The 26,553-nt window shown below is 43.1% G+C and overlaps 1 protein-coding gene across 1 annotated transcript; it reads left to right on the forward strand.

The window, feature by feature from the left end:
• Nucleotides 1-8,166: 8,166 nt before the first annotated feature.
• On the forward strand, nucleotides 8,167-26,284 carry FCRL4 (Fc receptor like 4). The gene is made up of 9 exons (XM_065945348.1): nucleotides 8,167-8,185; nucleotides 8,468-8,722; nucleotides 10,100-10,354; nucleotides 10,792-11,076; nucleotides 11,900-12,187; nucleotides 22,154-22,264; nucleotides 22,673-22,735; nucleotides 25,269-25,296; nucleotides 26,062-26,284. The coding sequence occupies exons 1-9, from the start codon at nucleotides 8,167-8,169 to the stop codon at nucleotides 26,282-26,284; spliced, it is 1,527 nt and encodes a 508-aa protein (XP_065801420.1).
• The last annotated feature ends 269 nt before the right edge of the window (nucleotides 26,285-26,553 follow it).

Below are 26,553 nucleotides of genomic sequence, written 5' to 3' on the forward strand. Positions count from 1 at the left end.
GAAGGAGTATTTGACCGGGCAATACAAGAAAAATATTGCACAATGGGTTATAAGATAATGTGTGATGATAATTAATTATTGCTGATAACCCTGTGTCAGACAGTCTTCTAAGAATATCTCATTGTATTAATGTATCTAATTCTTTAACAACCTAGGAGCTGGAGCTGCTGTAAATCCTGTTTTATGGGTGAGGAAACTAAGGCAAAGAGATGACGTCTTGCCTTAAGTTTCATGCAGCAGTTAAGTGGCAGAGTCAGAATTCAAACCTCTAATCTGACAGTGTAGTTATGCTTTTAACCACTGCCCCATACTGCATATCCAGTTGCATGTGAACTTGAATGGGAGGGGTTCTAAGTCAAAAGAGAAGTGACGGTGCTGTGGCATAGAGGTATCTCAGAGGGCTTCATGGAAGAGGTGGAATTTCATCTGGGCTTTAACGCATGGGTGTAATTTGCTTTGCTTCATACTGAGAGAGGAGAATAACATTCCAGGCAAGAAGATAGCAAAGCTAAGCCTCAGCAGCAGCCACAGTTATGTTAAAAAATAATTATAGCAACCCCTAGCTGATGACTTACTAATTTGTCTCCTTAAAATAAGGCCACAAGGTCACTTTGATGGTCCTCATTTTACAGATGAAGAAATTGAGCCTTGGAGGTTTTATGTAGCTTGCCCAGGGTCACACAACTAAAATTCAAACCTGTTTCCACCTGAGTTTGCAGCCTGAAACTCTGGCCATGGCATTGCCTTGTTTCTCCAGGGTGGGTGGATCTAAGCATATTTTTCCTCCTTTTGGGTAGAAGTTGAAAATGGGCAGGTGGGCTCTCAGGGTGAAATGGTTTGGGACTCATCACCTTGTGCTGATACCTGGCTCTTTACTCTCTTGCAGCAGCTCCAGTCAGTGGACCAGTTGGTAAGTCCTTCTCTTCCTTTCTCTTTTATGTTTCTGGATGTCCTAACAGCCATCCTGTATCTCAAATGTTTGTGAAAAGGGGCTTTGTTGTGCCTGCATCCTTTTCTTGAGGACTACAGGCAGGTAAAAACACATCTTAGGACCCTAAGAGTTTGGGGATCACACTCCCGGACCAAACCTGCTATTGTGCTGGATGATCTTGGAAGAGGACCTAGGGTATATGTCATGGAATTCAAGGAGAAGGTGTATCCCCATCTGATGTGGGATTCTAGCTGATCTAACAGAATGCATAGAATCCTGAGGGGGGAAGAATAGAAATAAACTATTACCTCAGTGGGGGAGGTTGAGGTGCAAACAACTTGCTGGCTTCTCCATATTTCCCACAGCTTGACAGATCAGCTGGATGCTCATACCCAGCTGCTTCAGTCATGTCCTACTCTGTGACCCCGTGGACTGCAACCTGCTAGGCTCCTCTGTCTATGGGATTTCCCAGGCAAGAATACTGGAGTGGGTTGCCATTTCCTCCTCCAGGGGTTCTTCCCCACCCAGGGATCAAAGTCATGTCTCCTGTGGCTCCTGCATTAGCAGGCGTATTCTTTATCATGAGTCACCTGGGAAGCCCCTGACAAATCACTGCCCCTAAGCAAGTGCAACCAACTCATCCCAATCTTCAGCATTCTTTGTAGATATTTCTCTGTTAATAAGCTCAGATCATGATGACTTTGAGCCCCTTTCCTACTACTTAGCAGAAAGTCCAGGCCTCTTTTGGGAGCTGTTTCCAGGAATTTTGGCAGTCCATGAGAACTTCATCCAAGTCTTCTCTATCCAGGGAGCTGATTATGGTCAGTCAAGTCCAGCCAGCAGGAGCCACTGCCCCTTGATGCACAGTGTCCTGTGAAACTTCCCAGAAGAGTATCCCCCTCAGTACTGTGGATGCATACTTTTACCCACAAATAACTGGGAGGAGATCATAACTTGACAAAGCTTTGTTAAAAGTTCTATGATGGTGAAATAAAATACAGAGAGTCAGCCAGTAAACATGAGTAATCTCAGAACCCACTGCCTCCATCCCAGGCTCAGAAAGACCCTGACAAGATGTGTCTCCTCCTGGCCAAAGGGCTGCCTGTATGAAGCAGGGGCAGCTTACTCGGGGTGTGGCAAGGAGTGAAGCTGTGTCCATCAAAGGAAGTTTCCCCTTCTCCCTAGAACAAGACCCACTGCCAAAGTTTCCATTTCCCCAGCCCCAGGTTCTTCCCAGGAACATAGATAATGCAGATTCCTGTTCTCTTCAAGAGAACACGGTCCCATACCTGCTGGGGAGATAGTATATCTGTACAAACCTCTAAAGAAAGAGAGAGGAAAAAGGTCTGCAGAAACACCTGAATGTTTATATAACCGAACAGAACACTTACTTTTCTTGTTTAAAACATTCATTCAGGTCACTCTACAGTTTTTGCCCCCAGAGTATTTTCATTACATTTGGGTATAATTCTAAGGTGTATTTGGGCACTTCTTATGGAAAAAGTTGAGAATAGGTAAAGTCTCAGGGCTTCCCCAGTGACTCAGCAGAAGAAAAAAAAAATCCACCTGCAATGCAGGAGCTGCAGGAGATGTGGGTTCAATCCCCAGGTCAGGAAAGTCCCCTGGAGGAGGACATGGCAACCCACTCCAGTATTCTTGCCTAGAGAATCCCATGGACAGAGGAGCCTAGAGGGCTCCACAGGGTCCAAAGAGTGTCCATAGGGTCACAAAGAGTCAGACATGGCTGAAGTGATGTAGCTCTCATGCATGAAAAGTCTCAAGCTTTAAAAAGTGATTACTTATACTCCCTTAAATACAGATAGTTCTCCTTATCTGAGTATGAAATGTACTAAGATAAAAACACACTTAAGTGATTCCACTTACAATTTTATGGTAAATTGCATATCCTCAACATTGAGATATTAGTTTTGAAAAAAGATAATATAAATGGAAATAATTTACTTTGTTTTCTGCATCGCAAAATTTAGATTACCATAGGCAATTTGTAGAACAAAGCATGAAGCAAATATTGATTTTTTTTTTGGTGTGTGATCGTAGTCACAGCTTCAGGCATTGTGACTCTGTATAAGGCAGGAAAGTGGGGGGAGGGAGGAGTAGGAAACTAAAACTGCAGAGGAGCTCCCCTGCTATGCTTCTCTCCCTTCATCGTAAAGGAAAAATCTTTCCCCAGAATCCTCACCCCTTAGTTCACTCCTAGCTTTATTCTTCTGACATCTCCTTATTCAGAACTGTGTCACATGGCTGGGCAGTCAGTGATTCAGTTTTTCAAACTTATTGGCGGGCAACAGGCTCAACAGATGGGCACTGGGACTAACTTTCAGAAGCCAAACAAGTATTGTCCCTATAACTGATTTCCCCTCTTCAGTTGTTAACAGATCTTGCTCCACTACACTTGTCAGTGACTTTGGAGGCATCACAGCAGTGGTCTCACAAAACTTTTGCCACCTTCATGAATTACAGCATCTTTGACAGAGTCTGAAGTATCACTTTAACAGTCAATTTTCATTGTACATACCATGAAAGATTAGCCTATCAAAGCATTGTTCTGGCTAGATAGTAACATTAAAGGAGTGAGAAATTTTGTGTGGATGTTTGTGAATAATTTGGTTAGCAATTACTTTTGTTATGTCAAAGATGAAAACTTTTTTTTTTCTATCCTCATATGTTTATAATGCATGGAGGATTGCAAATTAAACTGACAAAAGACAGATTGACAAGAGAAAACAAAAATTTTTATTCAAAACTTCAGGAGTACATAGAAAAATATAACCTAAGGAAGCATTAAAAATTGGGAATTATGTGATATCTGGATTGGAAAGAAGGGGAGAAGGGCAAGAAGGTCACTTTGTTGTTGTTGTTCTGCAGTTGTTGTTGTTGCTCAGTCGTGTCTGCTTCTTTGAGACCCCATGGACTGCAGAACATGAGGGTTCCCTGTCCTTCACCATCTCCCGAAGTTTGCTCAAACTCATGTCCATTGAGTCAGGGATGCCATCCAACCATCTCATCCTCTGTCACTCCCTTCTCCTCTTGCCCGCAACCTTTCCCAGCATCAGGCAGGGTGTTTTCCAATGCCTCAGCTCTTTGCATCAGGTAGCCAAAGTATCGGAGCTTCCGATTCAGTATCAGTGTTTCCAATGAATATTCAGGGTTGATTTCCTTTAAGATTGACTGGAAGGCCACTTACTGGAAAACAAATAAGTTTTAGGAAAGATAAATAGGCCCTTAAAAGAATAGATGGGAGCTAAGCTAGTTTTCTCAAAATGTCTGTTTAGGTGTGGTATTGACTTTCAGTATCTGGTGATAAGAGCTGATCATTTATTTGCTCCTGGGGAGGTGATTTATGACAATTGAACTGTTTTCAGTGGCTTTGCTTCTAGGCAGATAAGGGAATTCAGAATAAAAATGAATAAATAAAATCTTTTATCTTGTGCCCTCAGTTCAGAATAATTTTTATGCCACAGTTGTACCCTCACCCTTCAGTTACTAACTCTACAACCTTGAAACTACAAAACTTAGAAAATAAGCATTCATATAAGAAAGAACCACAGTAACAACTGTGGGAAGTAAAGTTAAAACAAAATCTACCAACCTAGAAATCTTCTCCACAAAGGTAAGAAAGAGAGCAAATGCTTTCAGTACTAAATAAGCATTAAATCAAGTGCCTTACGATTATACAGTGGAAATGAGAAATAGATTTAAGGGACTAGATCTGATAGAGTGCCTGATGAACTATGGACAGAGGTTTGTGACATTGTATAGGAGATAGGGATCAAGACCATCCCCAAGGGAAAAAAATAATGCAAAATAGCTGCCTGAGGAGGCATTACAAATAGCTGTGAAATGAAGAGAATCCAAAAGCAAAGGAGAAAAGGAAAGATACACCCACATGAATGCAGAGTTCCAAAGAATAGCAAGGAGAGATCAGAAAGCCTTCCTCAGTGATCAGTGTATTGCAGAAGGAAATGGCAACCCACTCCAGTGTTTTTGCCTGGAGAATTCCAGGAATGGAGAAGCCTGGTGGGCTTCCGTCTATGGGGTCACACAGAGTTGGACACAACTGAAGCGACTTAGCAGCAGCAGCAGTGATCAGTGCAAAGAAATAGAGAAAAAAATAGTAAAATGGGAAAGACTAGAGATCTCTTCAAGAAAATTAGAGATACCAAGGGAATATTTCATGCAAAGATGGGCACAATAAAGGACAGAAATGATATGGACCTAACAGAAGCAGAAGATACTAAGAAGAGGTGGCAAGAATACACAGAAGAACTGTACAAAAAAGATCTTCATGACCCAGATAATCACAATGGTGTGATCACTCACCTAGAGCCAGACATCCTGGAATGTGAAGTCAAGTGGGCCTTAGGAAGCATCACTATGAACAAAGCTACTGGAGGTGATTGAATTCCAGTTGAGCTATTTCAAATCATGAAAGATGATGCTGTGAAAGTGCTGCACTCAATATGTCAGCAAATTTGGAAAATTCAGCAGTGACCACAGGACTGGAAAATGTCAATTTTCATTCCAATCCCAAAGAAAGGCAGTGTCAAAGAATGGTCAAACTACTGCACAATTGCTCTCATCTCACACACTAGTAAAGCAATGCTCAAAATTCTCCAAGCCAGACTTCAATAATACATGAACTATGAACTTCCAAATATTCAAGCTGGTTTTAGAAAAGGCAGAAGAGCTAGAGATCAAATTGCCAACATCTACTGGATCATCGAGAAAGCAAGAGAGTTCCAGGAAAACATCTATTTCTGCTTTATTGTCTATGCCAATGCCTTTGACTGTGTGGATCACAAGAAACTGTGGAAAATTCTGAAAGAGATGGTAATACCAGACGCCCTGACCTGCCTCTTGAGAAATCTGTATGCAGGTCAGGAAGCAATAGTTAGAACTAGACATGGAACAACAGACTGTTTCCAAATAGGAAAAGGAGTAGGTCAAGGCTGTATATTGTCACCCTGCTTATTTAACTTATATGCAGAGTACATCATGAGAAACGCTGGGCTGGATGAAGCACAAGCTGGAATCAAGGTTGCTGGGAGAAATATCAATAACCTCAGATATGCAGATGACACCACCCTTATGGCAGAAAGTGAAGAAGAACTAAAGAGCTTCTTGATGAAAGTGAAAGAGGAGAGTGAAAAAGTTGGCTTAAAGCTCAACATTCAGAAAACTAAGATCATGGTATCTGGTCCCATCACTTCATGGCAAATAGATGGGGAAACAGTGTCAGATGTTATTTTTTGGGGCTCCAAAATCACTGCAAAAGGTGACTGCAGCCATGAAATTAAAAGACACTTACTCCTTGGAAAGAAAGTGATGACCAACCTAGACAGCGCATTAAAAATCAGAGACATTACTTTGTCAACAAAGGTCCATCTAGTCAAAGCTATGGTTTTTCCAGTGGTCATGTATGGATGTGAGAGTTGAACTATAAAGAAAGCTGAGTGCCGAGGAATTGATGCTTTTGAACTGTGGTGTTGGAGAAGACTCTTGAAAGTACCTTGGACTGCAAGGCCATCCAACCAGTTCATCCTAAAATAAATCAGTCCTGAATAATCATTGGAAGGACTGATGCTGAAGCTGAATGTCCAATACTTTGGCCACCTGATTCGAAGAGCTGACTCATTGGAAAAGACCCTGGTGCTGGGAAAGATTGAAGGCGGGAAGAGAAGGGGACAACAGAGGGTGAGATGGTTGGATGGCATCACTGACTCAATAGACATGAGTTTGAGTAAACTCTGGGAGTTGGTGATGGACAGGGAGGCCTGGCATGCTACAGTCCATGGGGTTGCAAAGAGTCAGTCATGACTGAGCAACTGAAGTGAACTGAACTGAAGCATTAAAGCAGAATACAATGCCCATCACAGGCAATACAGCAAGAGATTGCAAAGACAGAAAGGGATCACTCACTCTTATATGGCCAAGGGGATTCAGCCCATTGCTTCCATGTTTTCAAGATTAAACAATAATTAGTTCTCAAGCAGGAGGACTTGACAGCACCTTTTGCCACATATTTGGTGTCAGTCGCTCTGCTGTGTCTGACTCTTTGAGACCCCTTAGACTTCAGCCCACCAAGCTCCTCTGTCCTTGGAATTCTTCAGGTAAAGATGCTGGATTGGGTATTCATTCCCTTCTCCAGAGGTTCCTCCTAACCCAGGGATCAAACCCGAGTCTCCTGTATTTCTGGAGGATTCTTTACCTTCTGAGCCATCAGGGAAATCCAATTTATCATGCAACTTCTCTTTTATCCAGAGGAGAAATAACTGTTTCATATATTTATATAGGGGTCTTTCCAAGTGGCTCAGTGGGTAAAATATCCACCTTTGATGCAGGAGATGTGGCTCGATCCCTATATCAGGAAGATCCCCTGAGGAGGGCATGGCGCCCCATTCCAGTATTTTTGCCTGGAGAATCCCATAGACAGAAGAACTTGCCAGGCTACAGTTCATAGGGTCACACAGAGTCACACACGACTGAAGCAACTTAGCATGCACATATCTTTAGGTGAGACTGGAGGCACTATTGCGTATTGGAGCAAAGTACACACCAAAGGTAAACTCTTACCCTTCCATGGTAATGGGGATCAGGAGCCAGAGGAGTTGTCCCCCTACATGTCTGCATTTCAAAAAGATGGCTCCTTCTTGGGAAAGATGGTTCCGAGTTGTGAGACAGGCAAGAGACTTTTTAGCAATTATAAAGATTCACATACATTTGAAAGAAATTCTGAAGGAAAAAAAAAAGAGAGAGAGAGAGAAGTTGTTTCTCTTACTTTCAACAGGGAGAATGAAACCTCTTCTTTTTAATTTGTATTTACCCATACATTATCCAGTGTCTGTCCTTCAATAATTCAAAGATCTTAAGGCTTGATTTTATGCAGGGCCCACATTTTATTTTCATGAAATCTTTGAGGTATGGGGATTTAGAAGCACCTAGTTCCCAGCACTCATACCCTTTGTAGTTATTTCAGGGTAATTCCCACTTCAGACAACAGCCTGCTCATACCAGCCCTACCTACTTCTTGTTGGTAAAAATACTATTTAGACCCTTGTCCATAACTGCAGAATTGACCCCAAATTGCTGCACTCCCTCCCTCTATAATCCCTCACCCCACTTTGTGGCCTTGCCGCACAAATGCTCATCTTAGAGAAATGTGAGTAACATGAAGAGTCCAGGTGGGAAGGAGCCCAGGAGGAATCTACTTGAGGATGTGGCCTGTTGGAAAAGGTAAGGGGGTTGGCAAGTCTCCCATCACAGATATCCCATGCTGAGTAGGTCCTGCTGGGGTTGCCCTCTGAAAGGCCAGTATTCTCTTGTAGACCATTGAGCAGCTGCGGACACTCTTGAGTGAGACAAACAGTCAGCAAGTTTGAAACCTGGGGAAACAGCAGCCCGGCCACAGGTTCTTTCAGAGATTCTCCAAATCCAGGTTTTCTGGTCCATTCCACACAAACCGCCCAAGTGGGGATGCAGGCACCTTCACCTCAGGCTTATTTCTCTTCTCTCCAGCTACTGTACACAAATCCGTGATTTCCATCCAGCCTCCGTGGACCACTGTCTTCCGTGGAGAGAGAGTGAATCTGACTTGCAATGGATTTCACTTCTATGCACAAGAGAAATTAAAAGGCTACCGTTGGTTCTCTGGGAAAGCACGTCCACGTGAAACTCCAGGAAATACCCTTGAGGTTCGTGATTCCGGACAGTACAGGTGCCAGGCCCCAGGCTCACTCCCAAGTAACCCTGTGCACTTGATCTTTTCTTCAGGTGAGAAAGTAGGTGAATTAGTGAAAACTTGGGAAGCGGTTTCAGTACATCTTAGCTCCCTGGATTTTCCAAGGAAAGTCTTCATTCTACTCTAAGTCTTGATCTTTCAGTTTCACGTCCACCCTCCCTCATTGTCTATAGGTGTTTTTCAAACTGCTATTGACATCAGAGTTTAAACGTCTAACATTAATCAGCAGACATCTTGCACACTTATATAATTAAAGGAAGGAGTTAGTTTTAGGGGATTCACAAGTGAAGCTGTCTTAGGTCCTGTCTTTAATGACATTATAGCCTCTTTTGGGAGAAATTGCATCTACATGAATGTACTGAGCACAAAACATAAAGTAAAAAGTGCCATAAAACAAGAATTCAGAGGTGGGAGATCTCCAGCCTCAGGCCTCGTGTCCTCACCTGTCTTAGGATTTGTCCCTTCTCCACTACTTTTTTCTCTAACTGGCACACATATCTCTTTGTCCAGTTTTTCCTATTCCAAAGATCTTCATTTAGAGCAGTGGTCCCCAACCTTTTTGCCACCAGGGACCATTTCAGTGGAAGATAACTTTCCCACGGAGTAGGGAGTAAGGAGGCGGTTTTGGGATGATTCAAGTGCAGCGGGGTTCATGCTCCTGTGAGAATCTAATGCTGCTGCTGATCTGACAGGAAGCGGAGCTCAGGTGGTAATGTGGGCAATGGGGAGCAGCTGGAAACACAGGTGAAGCTTCGCTTGCTTGCCTGCTGTTTACCTCTGGCTGGGCAGTGTGGTTCCCAACAGGCCACTGTCCGTGGTGGTCTGGTTGTTAGGGACCCCTGGTTTGATCACTCCCCAGGCATTGGTCCATAGGAGCAGGCATTCACTGCTAAGATCTCAGAGAGAAAGGGTAGAACTTGCCTCTAATCGGAATCTGTAGAGCGTTAAGAGTTTCTTGAGTGGACCACATTTACTGTCTTTCGACCCTGGGTTTGCGTCTAAGACCACAAACCCTCTGCATAGTGCATTTCAATGCACTGTAACACTTCCTAGGATATTTCTCCAAAACCACCTTTGATAACTGCTGTTATTTAGTCAGCAGGTTGGTGCCGATCTTTGCTGTATTCAACGATGTCAGAGGTTTTGGTCACATCTCTCAGCTTTTCCTCTCCATGTTAGAATCCTTTTATTTTTGAATCTGTCCTTGAATGATTAAATAGATGTGTCTAGGATTTATTTAGGAATTGTATCTGAAGCAAGTCACACTGATTTGGAAGGAGATGAATGAGCTGGGATCAGGAGACTAAATCCTGGGGAAGGAAAAGGAAGGAAAGAAAAACTCTGCAATTCAGGAGACTCAGAGGAAAGAGTGCTTGAATGACAGTGTCTTACCTCTGTGTGATTTTCAGCCTCCCTCATCCTCCAGGTGCCGTACTCCGTGTTTGAAGGTGATGAGTTGGTTCTGAGATGCCAGAAAAGGGGGAGAGAAAAACTGGCTTTTGTGAAGTATACTTGGAATCAAAAAATTATTTCTGGTTCTGACGAAAGCGTGGATCTTTTGATACCAAAAGCAAGTTTAAATAACAGTGGCTGTTACCAATGCATTGCATTCTTGGAAAATGCTTATGTATTGAGAGCAAGTCAGACAAATGTTCAAATTCAAGGTAAACCCTTCATTTCATACACATTTCCTTAGCAGTGTCAGGGTGGGGTAAACTGGGCACCTGAGTGGGGACCTATAAAAGTAGTTTTTCTGTTTGTTTATTGATTTGTTTTGGTGGACCTCATGGCTTTCGGGGTCTTCTGAGTTCCCCAATCAGGATCGAAACAGGGCTCTTGGCAGTGAAAGCACAGTGTCCTAACAACTAGACCTCCAGGAAATTCCCTATATAAGCTGATACCATAGCAAATGTTGGATAAATTTATGACCTAAGTCCTCTAAGAGGTAGAGAATGTGGGGTAATTGAACTTAAATAGTCCTGGGGAAGAAAAATGTGATAGAGGGACCAATAAGTTTGTCTTGTTGGGTGTCTGAAGTTTTCTGGGACCAAGAATCCAAGCCGGCCTCATACTGAGACCTTGGTTTCCCTCTTCTCTCTAGAACTGTTTTCACGTCCAAAGCTGGAAGTCACCGATTCCCAGCCCATCGAGGGGAACCCTGTAAATCTGACCTGTGGGACACGGCTCCCGCTAGAGCGGCCGGACACTCCGCTTCGCTTCGGGTTCTTCAGAGAGGACGGGGTCGTGATCTCAAACTGGAGCAGGTCCCCGGACCTCCAGATCACAGCCATGTGGAGAGAAGACTCAGGATCATACTGGTGTGGTGCTGAAACAGTGACCGGTGGCATCCGCAAACGCAGCCTCCCACTTCAGATTGACGTGCAGAGTAAGTGTTGGAGGGCCAGCCTGTGATGGCTCCCCTGGCTGCTCCGTCTGGCCCCGTTGGAGTAGGGGCTGCCCAGCACAGATGGATTTTGTCAGCCTGACAGAGGCTCCAGGCTTAGATCTCATGAGAAGTGAGGTACTATAATAGAAGAAATACAAGATTTTGCTTCCATCTATGTCTCTAAAAACATAGCCTTTTTTAAAAAAAAATTCCAGCGCCTTGAAATGACAGAAGTGATTCATGGAGATAGATACAGAGTTGGGGAAAACAAAAGGAAAACAAGAAGCTAAGTGCTTTGCTACTGAATTGACAGATCCTAGGATGTCAAGTCTCTGGGGAAACTGTTTAGAAAACACATAACCACAGAGGTGGACCTCAACTGGTAACAACAAATATTGTGATGTCTAAAGTGGAAGAGGAGGACATACATACATAGAAAGATAAATGCAGTAAATATCAGCTTATCTTAAGTACCAAAGCAGGACTGGTGGAAAAGGATGTAGTCTAGGCCAAGGTAATGATAGCGACTATTGCTATTATCTCTCTGGGATCAAAATAATTCAGGCTGACAACTAGGGCATGAAATAAAACCCAAACACTTTTCCAAGGAGAGTCAATTTTTCTCTCCTGGAGCCCGTGTATCAGGATGAAAAGGTTATTACATTTAGTGATGCTTTAGGTCTGAAATCTGCAATCTCTGGGCTACAGTGCTAGCATCTGCAGAAGAGTATATATTCAAGTCCCATAAAAAGTGCTCCTGTCCAATATCCCAGCCCCATCTTCCTCCCATCATGCCCTCACCTGTCATCTTGTGTTCACACAGGAATCCCTGTGTCTGGAGTGTTCCTGGAGACCCAGCCCCAGGAGGACCAGGTGGTTGAAGGGGAGACACTGGTCCTTGTCTGCTCTGTGGCCAAAGGCACTGGGAACACCACGTTCTCTTGGCACAGAGAGGACACAAGGGAGAGTCTGGGGCAGAAAAGTCAGCGCTCCCAGAGAGCAGAGCTGGAGATACCCATTATCTGGGAGAGCTATGCGGGACGCTACTACTGCACAGCTGACAACGGCTACGGCCTCATCCAGAGCGAGGCAGTGAACATCACTGTGAGAAGTAAGTTGCAGTCTCCATTCATCTTACTTATTCTCATATTTCTCAAATTAGGGGTGGACATAGCCAACACTATCTTTATGATTCTCCTTTTAAAATTTCATTTCCACTTTGCCATCTTCCTAGGTGATAGACACTTTCTTCCATTAAATATCAATAATTCAGGTTGTAAGGAGGTACTCCAGTGACCTAATGCTGTCCAGGAACCATTTCACTCCTTGGGGATGATTTTGTGTGACTTTATGCTGATTCATTGCTTTGTTGCTCTCCAAGAACAGCCTCATATCATTAGTAGTGTTTTAGGGTAGGGCATAGCTCCACCATCCTAAGCATCAACTATACTCTCGTTTCAGTAAATCATCCCACAGGACCAAAGATCTAAGGCATCATTTTATTCTGTTACTGAGGGTCTAAGAGTATCTTAGTACCAAATGGCATGGAAGTTAAGAAACTTACAAGTACCAAGAGTGAATGCAGAGCCCCTTTATGTCCATAGAGGAGATAAGCCTTCCTTTGGGATTGCACAGTCCTAGCTTATATCTCTCTCTCCCATCATCTATCTCCAAGGAGTCATAAAAAGTCAAGCCAGGTTCCCACTCAGCTGCTCTGGCACTGAAGAAATGATTCCTATGGGGCTTCAATGCAGCCTCTGTTTCAGGTTCACTTGCATCCTGTGCTAACCAATAAAGCTAACTTTTATGGAGGAACTACGGGAAAGCAAAGATTTTCCTGTTTTCCTTTACATTTAAACCCCTTAAAAGAGTTATCTCTACTCACTGTCTTCACTTCTATTTTCTCTCAGACCTGTCACTGTCAGGCTTTCCTCACTCCAATAGGTACTATTAAACCTATTCATCAGATACTCCTTTTAAGTTTTTGTCACTGGATCTTCATCACATTTTTCCCTGGAGTAGGAAATGGCACTGTGCTCTGGTATTCTTGCCTGGAAAATCCCATGGGCAGAGGGTCTTGGTGGGCTATAGCCCGTGGGATCGCACAGAGTCAGACATGACTGAATAACTGGGCATATCACATTTTTAATTATTATATTTTGGGAAATCCTCCCAAGACTCTATCTTTCTCTACTCTCTGCATCCACTCCCTGGATCATCTCACCCAATCTTGTGACTTTAAATACACTTAAAACTTGTATATACCTGTGACTCCCAAATTCAATCTACAGCCTAGATCTCCAGTCTGAACCCGAGACCCATATATTCAAGTACTTAACTACTTCACAGGATTGGCTAATTGGCATCTTAAACTTAATTTATTCAAAACCAGATTTGTGATTTTTCACCCCAAATATGTGCCTGCTTAAGCTTTCACTTGGTATGTATAAAACTCCATTCTCTTAGTTGTCCAGGCCAAAAAGCCAGGCATCATTCTAGATCCTCCACCTTGAATCCACCTGCAAGTCCAATACCTCTGCCTTCAAAATATCACCAGAATGTGACTAATTCCCACCACGTCCACTCCTACAACCTGATCCAAGCCACCTGGATGATTGCAATAAAACTGTTCTGCTTCATCTGTTGTTCTACACAGCCTGTTCTCAACACAGCATCAGAAGGAACTCTAAGCCATAAATCAGATCATGTTTCTCTTCTGCCCATGGCTTCCTATCTCCTTCAGAGAGAGAACCAATGTCCTCTCAACATTCCACCAGGTCCTGGTGATCTGTTGGTCCTACTACTGTGACCTAATGGCTCACCACTCCCCCTCTCCACTTGAGCTACCAGGGCCCCCTGTCTCGTCTTCAAACCTTCAGTCACATTCCACCACAGGGCCTTTGCAATGCTCTTCCCTGATATCCTCATGCTCATTCCCTTGCTTCCTTCAGAACTTTATTTGCCTTCTCCATGAGACCTTCCCAGCCATGCTGTACAGTGTAGCAGCTCGTCACCAAGGCCCTCCCTCTCCTGGTCCTTCTTGATTCTTCTTTGCAGCATGTGTCACCAACTCCCAGACCATGCAGTCCTTGCTTTCTCCTTCCATACCCCCCATGAGGGCTTCCCTGGTGGCTCAGATGGTTAAGAACCCACCTGCAATTCAGGAGACCTTGGTTTGGTCCCTGAGTTGGGAAGATCTCGTGAAGATGGGAATGGCAACTCATACCAGTATTCTTGCCTGGAGAAATCCCCAAGGAAAAAGCCTGGTGGGCTATAGTTCATGGGGTCACAAAGAGTCAGAAATGACAGGGTGACTGACACTTTCAACACTTCCACACCTCCCATAGTAGTTTCATGAAGGTAGATCTCTATTGTGACCATCTGTTATCACAAGTGCCTATTCTACTGCTCAGCTCATAATAAGCATTCAGTAAATATTTGCTGAGTGAATATATTTTGCATATCACTTTTGCTTATCATAGTAATAATCCTAGAAAAGAAAGATATCGTTATCTTCATTCTACAGAAAAGGAAATTGAAACTCAAAAAAGTTTGCTGATTTGCATTAGGTACAAAGCTTCTACCTAGCAGCCTCGATTTGAACCTCAATACAATCTTTTAGCTCAGAGAGACAGAAACCATTGTCAAAGTTTCTTGAAGAAGTACCACTATCCACCATGCTAAATAAGCAGAGAACTGTACTGTTTATATAAAACCAGTCAGCCCTGACTGAGCCATAAACCTAAACAGTTTGGTTAGTGGCTCTGGGAAGGGGTTGCTATGCTAATGGCACAGCTGCTCTACAATTTTCCCTTCAACTCCCTCGGGGCATGTCCCGTGATCAAGCCAGGCCTTCCCAGGTCAGGGGAACTGACATGTCTTCCCCCAAATAGATGCCACAGGAGGGTCTGCATCTCACCCTTAAAATTTCTTGAATAGTAATACTGGGTGTAATTCCCAGCAGAGAAGGGCAGAGACTAAGCCTGAAATACCATTAAAATGACATTTCAAGAATCAGGTGGGCGAAGGGAAAAAGAGATTAGCAAAGCTGAAAGCTGCCCAAAGACACCCTCTGAAGAGTCTTGAACACCCTAGAATCCAGAGTGACACTGAGGGTAGGAGCATTGCTTCTTCAGGAAGGCTTTTTTTTTTTTTTGCTAATTGATTTTCTTTTAAATTTTATTGTAGTATAGTTGATTTACAATGTTGTATTAGTTTCAGGTGTATGGCAAAATGAATCTGCTATACATACACATATATCTATTCTTTTTAAGATTCTTTCCCTATGTAGGTCATTATGAAGTACGAAGTATGGAGTTTTGAGCTACATCCTGTGCTATATAGGACTTCCTGGTGGCCCAAATGGTAAAGAATCCACCTGTAATACAGAAGACCCAGGTTTGATCTCTGTGCTGGGAAGATCCCCTAGAGAAGGGAATGGCAACACACTCCAGTATTCTTGCCTGGAAAATTCCATGGACAGAGGAGCCTGGAGGGCTACAGTCCATGGGGTTGGAGAGTCAGACACAGCTGAGCAACTAGCAGTTACCCTGTGCTATACAGTAGGTCCTTATTAGTGATCTGCTTTTTATGGAGTAGTGTATATTTGGGAGGGCGTGGCAACCCACTCCAGTACTCTTGCCTGGAGAATCTCCATGGACAGAGGAACCTGGTGGGCTCCAGTCCACAGGGTCACAAAGAGTCAGACACGACTTGGGCAGCTCAGCATGCATGCACATGGTGCATATATCAATCCCAGTCTTTTAATTTATCCCCTAGGAATCATACATTTGTTTTGTATGGTTGTGCTTAGCCACTCGGTCATGTTCGGCTCTGCAATTCCATGGACCATAGCCCACCAGGCTCCTCTGTCTATGGGATTCTCCAGGTAAGAATACTGGAGTGGGAAGGATCTCCCAGACCCAGGGATCAAACCCAGATCTTCTGCACTGAAGGCAGATACACCACCATCTGAGCCACCAGGGAAGCCCAAGTTTGTCTTACGCATCTGTAACTACTTCTGTTTTATAGATAAGTTCATTTGTACCCCCCTTTTTTTTAGACTCCACATATAAATGATATCATGTGATATTTGTCTTTCTCTGTCTGGTTGACTGCACTCAATATGAGTCCAGGAAGACTCTTATACTGAAAAGTTTACTTACAATCCCTGAAAGAGAATAATTGTGAATCTGTTGGGAATTCACACCTACATGGAAAATTTCTCATCTTTCCTTTTGAATTTTAAGGTCAGTAGAATGAATCAGCGTCCTCTGATACAGGCAGTGAACTGATTCCTTCATACATGTAATTTCATTTTATTCTCACAACTGCTTTGCAAGGGAACAGATGATCTCAGAGTTTAAGCAGATTTTAAGAATTCAGTTGATATGCATCAAAACTAGAATGTCTTCTTTTTAGCTTGTGAACCTCCTGCAAAACCTCTGTGCTTAGAAATGTCATATAGCATAGCAAATAGCGTAGCAGGATAGAAACCCTGAGATAGCCTGGAGCACTAGTGCCTTGGTAGGCTGTCTTAGCTTGCATTACTGTAACAAGATATGGTAGACAGGGTGACTTTAAGAGCAGGAATTTATTTCTTACAGTTTCAGAGGCTGGAAGTCTGAGATCAGGACTGAAATCAGAATGCTGGCATGGTTAGTTTCTGGAGAGATCCCTCTTCCTGTCTTGCAGACTGCTGCCCTCTGACTGTGTCCTCATGTGGCAGAGTTGGGAAGAGAGTGAGAGAGATCTCTGGAATCTCTTCTTTTAAGGGCCCTAATCCCGTTATGAAGGACCATTCTCACGGCCTCATCTAAACCTGACTACCTCTCAAAGGCATCGTCTCCAAACCCATCACACTAGGGTTAGAACCACTTCAGTTTATGAATTTTGGTGGAACACAGTTCAGTCCATAGAATGGGCTGAAGTTGGCTAAGGTAGTGCGTGTGCATGCATGCATGTGTGCATGCTCAGGTGTGTCCGACTCTTTGTGACCCCAAGGACTGTAGCCCACTAGGCTCTGCTGTCCAGGGAATAGTCCAGGCAAGAATACTGGAGTGGGGTGCCATTTCCTACTCCAGGGGACCTTCCTGATCCAGGGACTGAACCCGAGTCTCTTGCATCTCCTGTGTTAGCAGGTAGATTCTTTACCATTGCACCACTTTGTGCTGTGTGCAAGTGAGCCTAATGTGTGGGGATGTCCCTGAAACTGGTCAAAGGGCCATGACATTTCTGAGAAAAGACCCTGATGCTGAGAAAGATCGAAGGCAGAAGGAGAAGCTCATGACAGATGATGAGATGATTGGATCGCATCACCGATTCGATGGACATGATTTTGAGCAAGCTTCTGGAGTTGGTGATGGATAGGGAAGCCTGGCGTGCTGCAGTCCATGGGGTTGCAAAGAGTCAGACATGACTGAGCAACTCTACTGACCTGAGGGCATAACATAAGGGCAATGAATAAGAGATAATACTTACATAGACATAGCACTTATATGTTAAGAACCATTCAAAGTACTTTATTAACTCATTTTCATCCACCAACAATAGTACTGCTATAGTTACTATTTTCTCCATTTTACAGATAAGAAAACTGACAAACAGAGAAGATTAAATAAAGGTTGCTGGGCACACAGTAGTAAAAAGAGGAATGATTCTAACCCAACAACCTAATTTTAGAGTTTATGCCTTCCTTTTTGTTGCTATTCCACTTATAGTGAGATAGAATTGACATAAAGCATCATGAAAGTTTACAGTATATAATATAGTGATTTGCTGCATGTGTATATTTCAGATTTATTACCACAAAAAATTAGTTAACACATCCATCACCTTACACATTTGCAATTTTGTGAGTGTATGTGTTATAAGAACTTTTATAATCTACTATCTTCAGTTCAGTTCAGTTCAGTCACTCAGTCATGTCTGGCTCTCTGCAACCCCATGGACTGCAGCACGCCAGACCTCCATGTCCATCACCAACTCCCAGAGTTTACTCAAACTCATGTCCATTGAGTCAGTGATATCATGCAACCATCTCATCCTCTGTCACCCCCTTCTCCTCCTGTCCTCAATCTTTGCCAGCATTAAAGTTTTTTCCATTGAGTCAGTTCTTCTCATCAGGTGGCCAAAGTATTGGAGTTTCAGCTTCATCAGTCCTTCCAATGAATATTCAGGACTGATTTCCTTTAGGATGGACTGGTTGGATCTTCTTGCCATCCAAGGGACTCTCAAGACTTTTCTCCAACACCACATTTCAAAAGCACCAATTCTTCAGCACTCAACTTTCTTTATAGTCCAACTCTCACATCCATACATGACCACTGGAAAAACCATAGCCTTGACTAGACGGACCTTTGTTGGTAAAGTAATGTCTCTGCTTTTTAATATGCTGCTTAGGTTGGTCTATCTTAGCAGTTTTCAAATATATTTACAATATACTCTTAACTATAATCACCATTGTATACATCACATCCTCCAAACTTACTCATTTTATAACTGGAAGTTGTATCCTTTGACCACCTCCACTCATCTCTCCTACCCTCCACCCCCTACCCCTGGCAACCACCAATTCATTCTCTGTTTTTGTGAGTTTTTTTTTTTTTTGAAAGATTCTAGATGTAAGTGAGATCATAAAATATTTATCTTTTCCTCTGTCTGATTTGTTGCACTTAGCATAATGCCCTCAGGCTTCATTCATGTTGTTGCAAATGGTGGGATTTTCTTTTTTATAGTGGTATAATAGTCTACCATATTCACATTCCATCCTGATTGAATAGTGTGTGTTTGTTGTCGTCTAGTTGCTAAGTCATGTCTGACTCTTTTGTGACCCCATGGACTGTAGCATACTACACTCCTCTGTCCTTGGGATTTCCCAGGCAAGAATGCTGGAGTGGGTTGCCATTTCCTTCCGTCGGGGATCTTCCTGACCTAGAATCGAACGTGTGTCTCCAGCATTGGCTTGTGCTTTGTCACTCAGTCGTGTCTGACTCTTTGTGACCATTTGGACTGTAGCCCTGCATTGGCAGGGGGATTCTTTACCACTGAGCCACCAGGGAAACCCCATATATACCACACTTTTCTTTATCTATTCATACATCAATGACATTTAGGTTGCACATATCTTGGTTATTGTGAATAATATTGCAATAAACATGGGGATATCTTCGAGATAGTAATTCCATTTTCTTTGGATATATACCCAGAAGTGGGATTGCTAGATCATATAATAATTCTATTTTTTAAAAATTTTATAGGAGTCTACATACTGTTTTTCACTGTAACTGCACCAATTTACATTCTCACCAACACTGTACAAGGGTTTTCTTCTCTCCTTGTCCTTACCAACATATTTCCTGTCTGTCTCTCTCTCTCTTTTTTAAGTTATAGGGAATAAAGTTTATTTTGATGAAAAGTGTAAAGCAAAATTAAAATTGCATATATTAGTCATGTAACTCAACATGCTTAATTTGGTATGAATGTGACACATTTTCTTGCTTTCCTATGTTTTGCTAAATCACCATAACCTTGTTGTTGTTCAGTCATTAAGTCATGTCTGACTTTGCAACCCCATGGACTGTAGAAAGCCGGGCTTCAATATCTCCCGGAGTTTGCTCAAATTCAAGTCCATTGGGTCAGTGATGCTGTCTAATCATCTCATCCTCTGCTGACCCCTTCTCCTTTTGCCTTCCATCTTTCCCAGCATCAGGATCTTTTCCAATGAGTCAGTTGTTTGCATCAGGTGGCCAAAGTATTGGAGCTTCAGCTTCAGCCTCAGTCCTTCCAGTGAATATTCAGGACTGATTTCTGGTTTGGTCTTCTTGCAGTCCAAGGACACCATAAGCTAGACTGCTTTATTAAACTTAGGCATGGAAACTTAGTTTTACTCTTTTGCTTACACTTTGATTTCAAACAATTTTATTTAAAAAAAAAGCCATTGTAACAGGTGTGAGGTGCTACTGTGGTTTTGATTTGCATTTCCCTGATGATCAATGATGTTGAACACGTTTTCCTGTGCCTGTTGGCTTTTGCATGTCTTCTTTGTAAAAAATGACTATTCAGATCCTTTGTCCATTTTTAAATTATTATTTGAGGATTTTTTTTTTTAGCTATAGAGTTGTATGACTTCCTCATATTATTACCAAGGACTTTTCCCCTGTATTTCCTCCTAGGAGTTTTAAGGTTTCTGTTCTTAAAGTCTTTAATACATTTCTAGTTAATTTTTCTGAGTGATTTAAGATGGAGGCCCGGTTTCATTCTTTTGCATGTGAATTAGCAAGTTTCCCCAGCACCATTTATTAAGAGAGTATCTTTTCCACTGAATATTTTTGACTCCTTTGACAAATATTAGTTGATGATATTTTCACAGGTTTATGTCTGGGCTGTTGATTCTATTCCACTGGTTCATGTTTCTGTTTTTATGCCAATGCCTATTTGCTTTGGTTGTTCAAGTTTTGTTATATTGTTTGAATTCAGGACATGCAGAGCCTCTGGCTTTGTTCTTTTGTTGCAGGATTGCTTTAGCTATTTGGTGTCTTTGTGGTTCCATACAATGTTGTTTTTAATTTCTATAAAAAATGATGTTGGGATTTTGATAGGGATTGCATTGAATATGTTTGGCTTCAATAGCTTTGAATAGTATGAACATTTTAGCAATATTAATTCTTTCAATTCACCAACATGGGATTTCTTTCCATATATTTGTGTCTTCATTTTTTTAACCATATCTTATGGTTTTCAATATACAGATCTTTCATCTCCTTGATTCAATTTGCAATCAATAATAACTCTTTTATTGTTTTTTATGCTATTGAAAATAGGACTTTTTTCTTTATTTCTTCTTCAGATAATCCCTTGTTGTTGTATAGGAGCACAACTGATTTTTGTATTGATATTGTATTCTGCAACTCTATGAATTAGTTCATTAGTTCTAACAGGTTTTCTGGGGAGTCTTTAGGATTTTCTTTACATAAGGTCATGTCATCTTCAAACAGAGACAATCTTTCTTCTTCCTTTCCAATTTTGAGGCCTTTTATTTTTATTATTATTTTCTTGCTTGATTGCTCTGGCTAGGAATTCTAGAACTATGTTGAATAGGAGTGGAGAGAGGGCACCCTGGCCTTGGACAATGGATCTGATGAAAAAAATCAAAATTCTCTAACAATTTAGTCTATTCCTTCCATCAGTTTTTTTTTCCCCCCAGCTCTTCAAAGCACATAAGACTCGTGGCTCTAGGAGGAAGGAAACTGATGCCATTTCATTGTGGTGTCCCAGTATATTATTTTAGTGGAGAGCAGTATCAGAGTTACTGTTGGTTCAACTAGTGCCCTAATCAATGGAAACATTTGCTTTCTTTCTCAGGCATGTTGCTGTTCCAAGTTAGATTCTGCCAAGTCATTGTCATAACATCTTTCCAGATGTCTAGGAGAAATTTCCAAATGGCCCAATTACAAGAGTACAGAATAGATAGACAGCTGGTGAGATAGATAGACAGGTGCAGTGTGTGTGCTCGGTCACTCACTCATGTCCAGTTCTTTTCAGCCTCATGCACTACATAGCCTGCCAGGATCCTCTGTCCAGGGCATCTTCCAGGCAAGAATACTAGAGTGGGTTGCCTTCTACTGAAGGGATCTTCCTGACCCAGGGTCGAATCCACATCTCCTGTGTCTCCTGCATTAGCAGGCAGATTCTTGACCAGGGAGCCATCTGGGAAACCATAGATGTCCCTCCAAATATTAAAGTCTGAAGTGAAGTCAGTGGATCAGTGGAAGGACCTGGCTTCCTTTCCCCCTGTGCCACAATCCCCTCAGATGCCTGCCTTCTGCCCCTGCGTGGTGAGTCACTTCCTGTCATATGCAGGCTCAGGACTGTGCTGCCCACAAGTGGAGACCTGCTTCTGTGCCGCACAGTCCTAGTCCAGCCCTCAACGGTCCCCACGGGTCCTTGTCTCCTAGAGCCCTCCCTTTCCCAGGGCACAGGACCCCAGCCAGGTCGAGGAAAGTTTCCAGGGCTTCAGGGCACCTGCAGGCTCTAGACCCCTCCCCCTGAGGCTCTCACACACGCTTTTTCTGTCCAGGCATCCCAGGGATTAAAAGAGGCCTTGTTGCGGGAGGAACCACCGGGGGATCACTCAGCATTCTCCTGGCTGTGGCCCTGTTGTTTTACTGCTGGCACCAGAGGAAGCCAGGTTTGTGTTCTCTCTTACCCCTGGCTAGCCTCCACAACCTGCCCCTGCCTCAGGAACTTCAAATACTGCAGCCTTGGAAACTGCCACTTTACCATTTTCCACCTCACCATCCCAGTGCTAATCGACGGGCTCACCTGCTTTCTTCAAAAGGCAGTTTTCTTAACAGGTGTCTAGTCTAATTCATGAAGACTCAGGTGAAAGATGGGGATGGAATAAACATTTTAATGTAAAGTTTCAAGAACTTCAAATGGTTTCCTTGGATAGTTTCTTTGGTCCAAACAGACTGGTCCACTAGATAATTTAGCCCATCCTACATCTCCCGTAAGTGGACAATCAAATAAAACTGAAAGACCCTATGAAGAAATGCCTGAGAATGGGAGGTAACTAATCTTTATCCTTCTTCCTCAGAGATGTTTGTGAGTCAAAGCCTGGGACCAGCATCTTGTATTCCAATGGCTCCACTCTCTACAGGTCAGGTTACTGGCTTCCCCTCCACCTAGAGGAGAGAGTTTCTCCCACATACTATCTGCCGTGCTTCCAAAGCCTTCTTGCTTTAGCCCAGGTCGGGCTAGCTTCAGATGTCAGAAAGTCTGGTGTTGAAGACACACACAAAAGTTTTTCCAGCTCTAGTGCAGTTATCCACATGTTTTAACTTTGTGTTTTGAGGGCATGCTCAGTCACGTCCCACTCTTTGTGAGCCAATGGACTGTAGCTCCCCAGGCTCCTCTGTCCATGAATTCTCCAGGCTTGAATACTGGAGTGGGTAGCCCTTCCCTTCTCCAGGGGATCTTCCCTACCCAGGGATAGAGTCCGGGCCTCCTGCATTGCAGGAAGATGCTCTACTGTCTGAGCCACGAGGGAAGCACAACTCTGTGTTTTAACTTAATTCAACTCAACTCACCTCATCCTTCTGAGCACCTCCTGTGTATCCTGCACTGGGCTGGATGTACGGAGTTTTGGACCTCTGACCAAAGTGTCCTTAACAAGCCTGAGGTGAAGTCTGAAGTCCTGGGCATAACCACAGATTCTCCTGGAAATCCACCCATACCCCACACTACTCTGCAAGAAAAACAATTTGGTTCTATTTAGTATAGTTTTCATCCCAATCCCAAAGAAAGGCAATGCCAAAGAATGCTCAAACTACCACACAATTGCACTCATCTCACACGCTACTAAAGTAATGCTCAAAATTCTCCAAGCCAGGCTTCAGCAAGCAATACGTGAACCGTGAACTTCCAGATGTTCAAGCTGGTTTTAGAAAAGGCAGAGGAACCAGAGATTAAGTTGCCAACATCCGCTGGATCATCGAAAAAGCAAGAGAGCTCCAGAAAAGCATCTATTTCTGCTTTATTGACTATGCCAAAGCCTTTGACTGTGTGCATCACAGTACACTGTGGAAAATTCTGAAAGAGATGGGAATACCAGACCACCTGACCTGTCTCTTGAGAAACCTGTATACAGGTCAGGAAGCAACAGTTAGAACTGGACATGGAACAACAGACTGGTTCCCAATAGGAAAAGAAGTACGTCAAGGCTGTAATTGTCACCCTGCTTATTTAACTTATATGCAGAGTACATCATGAGAAACGCTGGGCTGGAAGAAGCACAAGCTGGAATCAAGATTGCCGGGAGAAATATCAGTAACCTCAGATATGCAGACAACATCACCTCTGTGACAGAAAGTGAAGAGGAACTAAAAAGCCTCTTGATGAAAGTGAAGCAAGAAAGTGAAAAAGTTAGCTGAAAATTCAACATTCAGAAAACGAATATCATGGCATCTGGTCCCATCACTTCATGGGAAATAGATGGGGAAACAGTGGAAACAGTGTCAGACTTTAATTTTGGGGTCCCAAATCACTGCAGATGGTGATTTCAGCCATGAAATTAAAAAGTACTTACTCCTTGGAAAGAAAGTTATGACCAACCTAGATAGTGTATTTAAAAGCAGAGACATTACTTTGCCAACCAAGGTTCATCTAGTCAAGGCTATGGCTTTTCCAGTAGTCATGTATGGATGTGAGAGTTGGACTATACAGAAAGCTGAGCACTGAAGAATTGATGCTTCTGAACTATGGTGTTGGAGAAGACTCTTGAGAGTTCCTTGGACTGCGAGGAGATCCAATCAGTCCATCCTAAAGGAAATCAGTCCTGGGTGTTCGTTGGAAGGACTGATGCTGAAGCTGAAACTCCAATTCTTTGGCCACCTCATGTGAAGAGTTGACTCATTGGAAAAGACCCTAATGCTGGGAAGGGTCAGGAGCAGGAGGAGAAGGGGACACAGAGGATGAGATGGCTGGATGGCATCACCGACTCAATGGACATTTGTTTGAGTAAACTCTGGGAGTTGGTGATGGATGGGGAGGCCTGGTGTGCTGTGATTTATGGGGTTGCATAGAGTCAGACATGACTGAGTGACTGAACTGAACCAAAGGTATATCAACACAGTCTTGAACCCTAATCAAGTCTCAGATGTTTGTGTATTCAACACAGCAATGTGTAGCCCTGTCCCCAGCAAGTTATGTATTTGGTTCAATTCTTATTCACAAGAATCCGAGGCTGCACGCACATTTGAATTGACTCTCTTGGCAGCACATGGGCTCCCTTGGTAGCTCAGCTGGTAGAGTTCACCTGCAATGCAGGTGACCCCAGTTTGTTTCCTGGGTTGGCAAGTTCCCTTGGAGACCTAGGCCGCCCACTCCAGTATTCTTGTACTTTCCTGGTGGTTCAGATGATAAAGAATTCGCTTGCAGTGCGGGAGACCTGGGTTTGATCCCTGGGTTGGGAAGAACCCCTGGAGCAGGGCATGGCAACCCACTCCAGCACTCTTGCCTGGAGTATCCCCATGGACAGAGGAGCCTGGTGGGCTGCAGTCCATGGGGTCGAAAGAGTGGGACACGCCTGAACACTGCCCAGCTCAGCACACAGCACAGGTGGCATGTATGTGTGAAATATTTGAGAAAGGGCGCCCTCTGCTGACACAAATCTGCCTTTGTTTTATTTGCAGGAGACGGCTTTCAGGGAGGCACAATCAGGTGAGGTCTCAGCCTTCTGGTTTCCCAAGAATAAACTATGCAGAACTGTGGGGCGACAAGATTGGAACAAGTGATTTCTCTATGTCCCTGTGGCTTCATGCTCCCACTTTCACATTCTTTAAAATGGCCATAATCACAGTTTCTTGGAATCCTAATAGTGTATACAATGGATTTTCCCACATAAATAGATCAGTTTCTTATTTCAAATTTATCCATTCCATTAAATGGATGATACTAAAGGATATAGATTTTCTAGGTTGGCACAAAGTATTTCTGGTGCAAACAGTCCTATACTTAGACCACATTTACTATAACTGTATAAAATGATTGTTAGTCCTAGATTTTACAGTGGGGTCTCAGCTTCCAGTAATCCTCTTTTTGTCCCAACTGTGCTTATTTACTCATCAAATTTTGTGTTTTTAAGTTTGGTTTGATAAATAGGGTCTTGTTCTTCTATCTGTGTCAGTGGCTTGGTCTTAGGTCATGGTCAGGTTCTTGGATCATGGATTTTGTCTAATTGCTTCTTGAATTATCCAGGCAGAATGTGGTAAAGACACTTCCTTTTGATGATGAGGCTGGGCTTTTTTTTTTTTTTTTTTTACCAATTGAGAGTGACCATTCTATTTATGAGATTATCATTTCTATGACGTCAAAGACTCTCCTAGCCTTGTTCTGCTGACTTCTCCCTACTCTTTTTTTCTCTCTATCCCACTTTCATATATAGTATAATGTTCCAAGGGTGATCAGTGTTTCTATGCCTTACAGGAGACCCTTGACCGTAGACTCACCAGAACCCCTCAGCCCCCTGCGCGCTGCTCCCGTGGAGGTGCAGCAGTTGTACATCAACGGTGAGGACTCCCTGGTGGGAAGCTGCTCTGGGCCTGAGCCAGAGAAAGATACTTGTTTTGAGGCCTGGCAAAAGGCCCTGGTCTCCCTAAGTATCCCAGACATTCACGGTAAACAATTGCTTATGAAGAAGCATCTGTAGCATACCCCACTGACTGGGATTGCTTACAAAGTTTTTTTTTTTTTTTTTTTTCTCTTCTCAGTGCATCCCAGAGAAAGAGACTTGGTATACTCTGAGATCCAGATTACTCAGCCTAGAGCAGAAGGGGAAGGTACGTTACTGGGGAGAGATTCTGGCTGCAAACGGCATTCATTCACTTGACACGTTTACTTAGTCTGCTTTGAGTAAAGGGAGTGAATCATTGATCAAGACGGATTAAAAATCCCTATAGTAGTGCTTAGATTCCAAAG

The sequence above is a fragment of the Muntiacus reevesi genome, chromosome 1, assembly GCF_963930625.1.
Source record: "Muntiacus reevesi chromosome 1, mMunRee1.1, whole genome shotgun sequence".
NCBI lineage: Eukaryota > Metazoa > Chordata > Mammalia > Artiodactyla > Cervidae > Muntiacus > Muntiacus reevesi.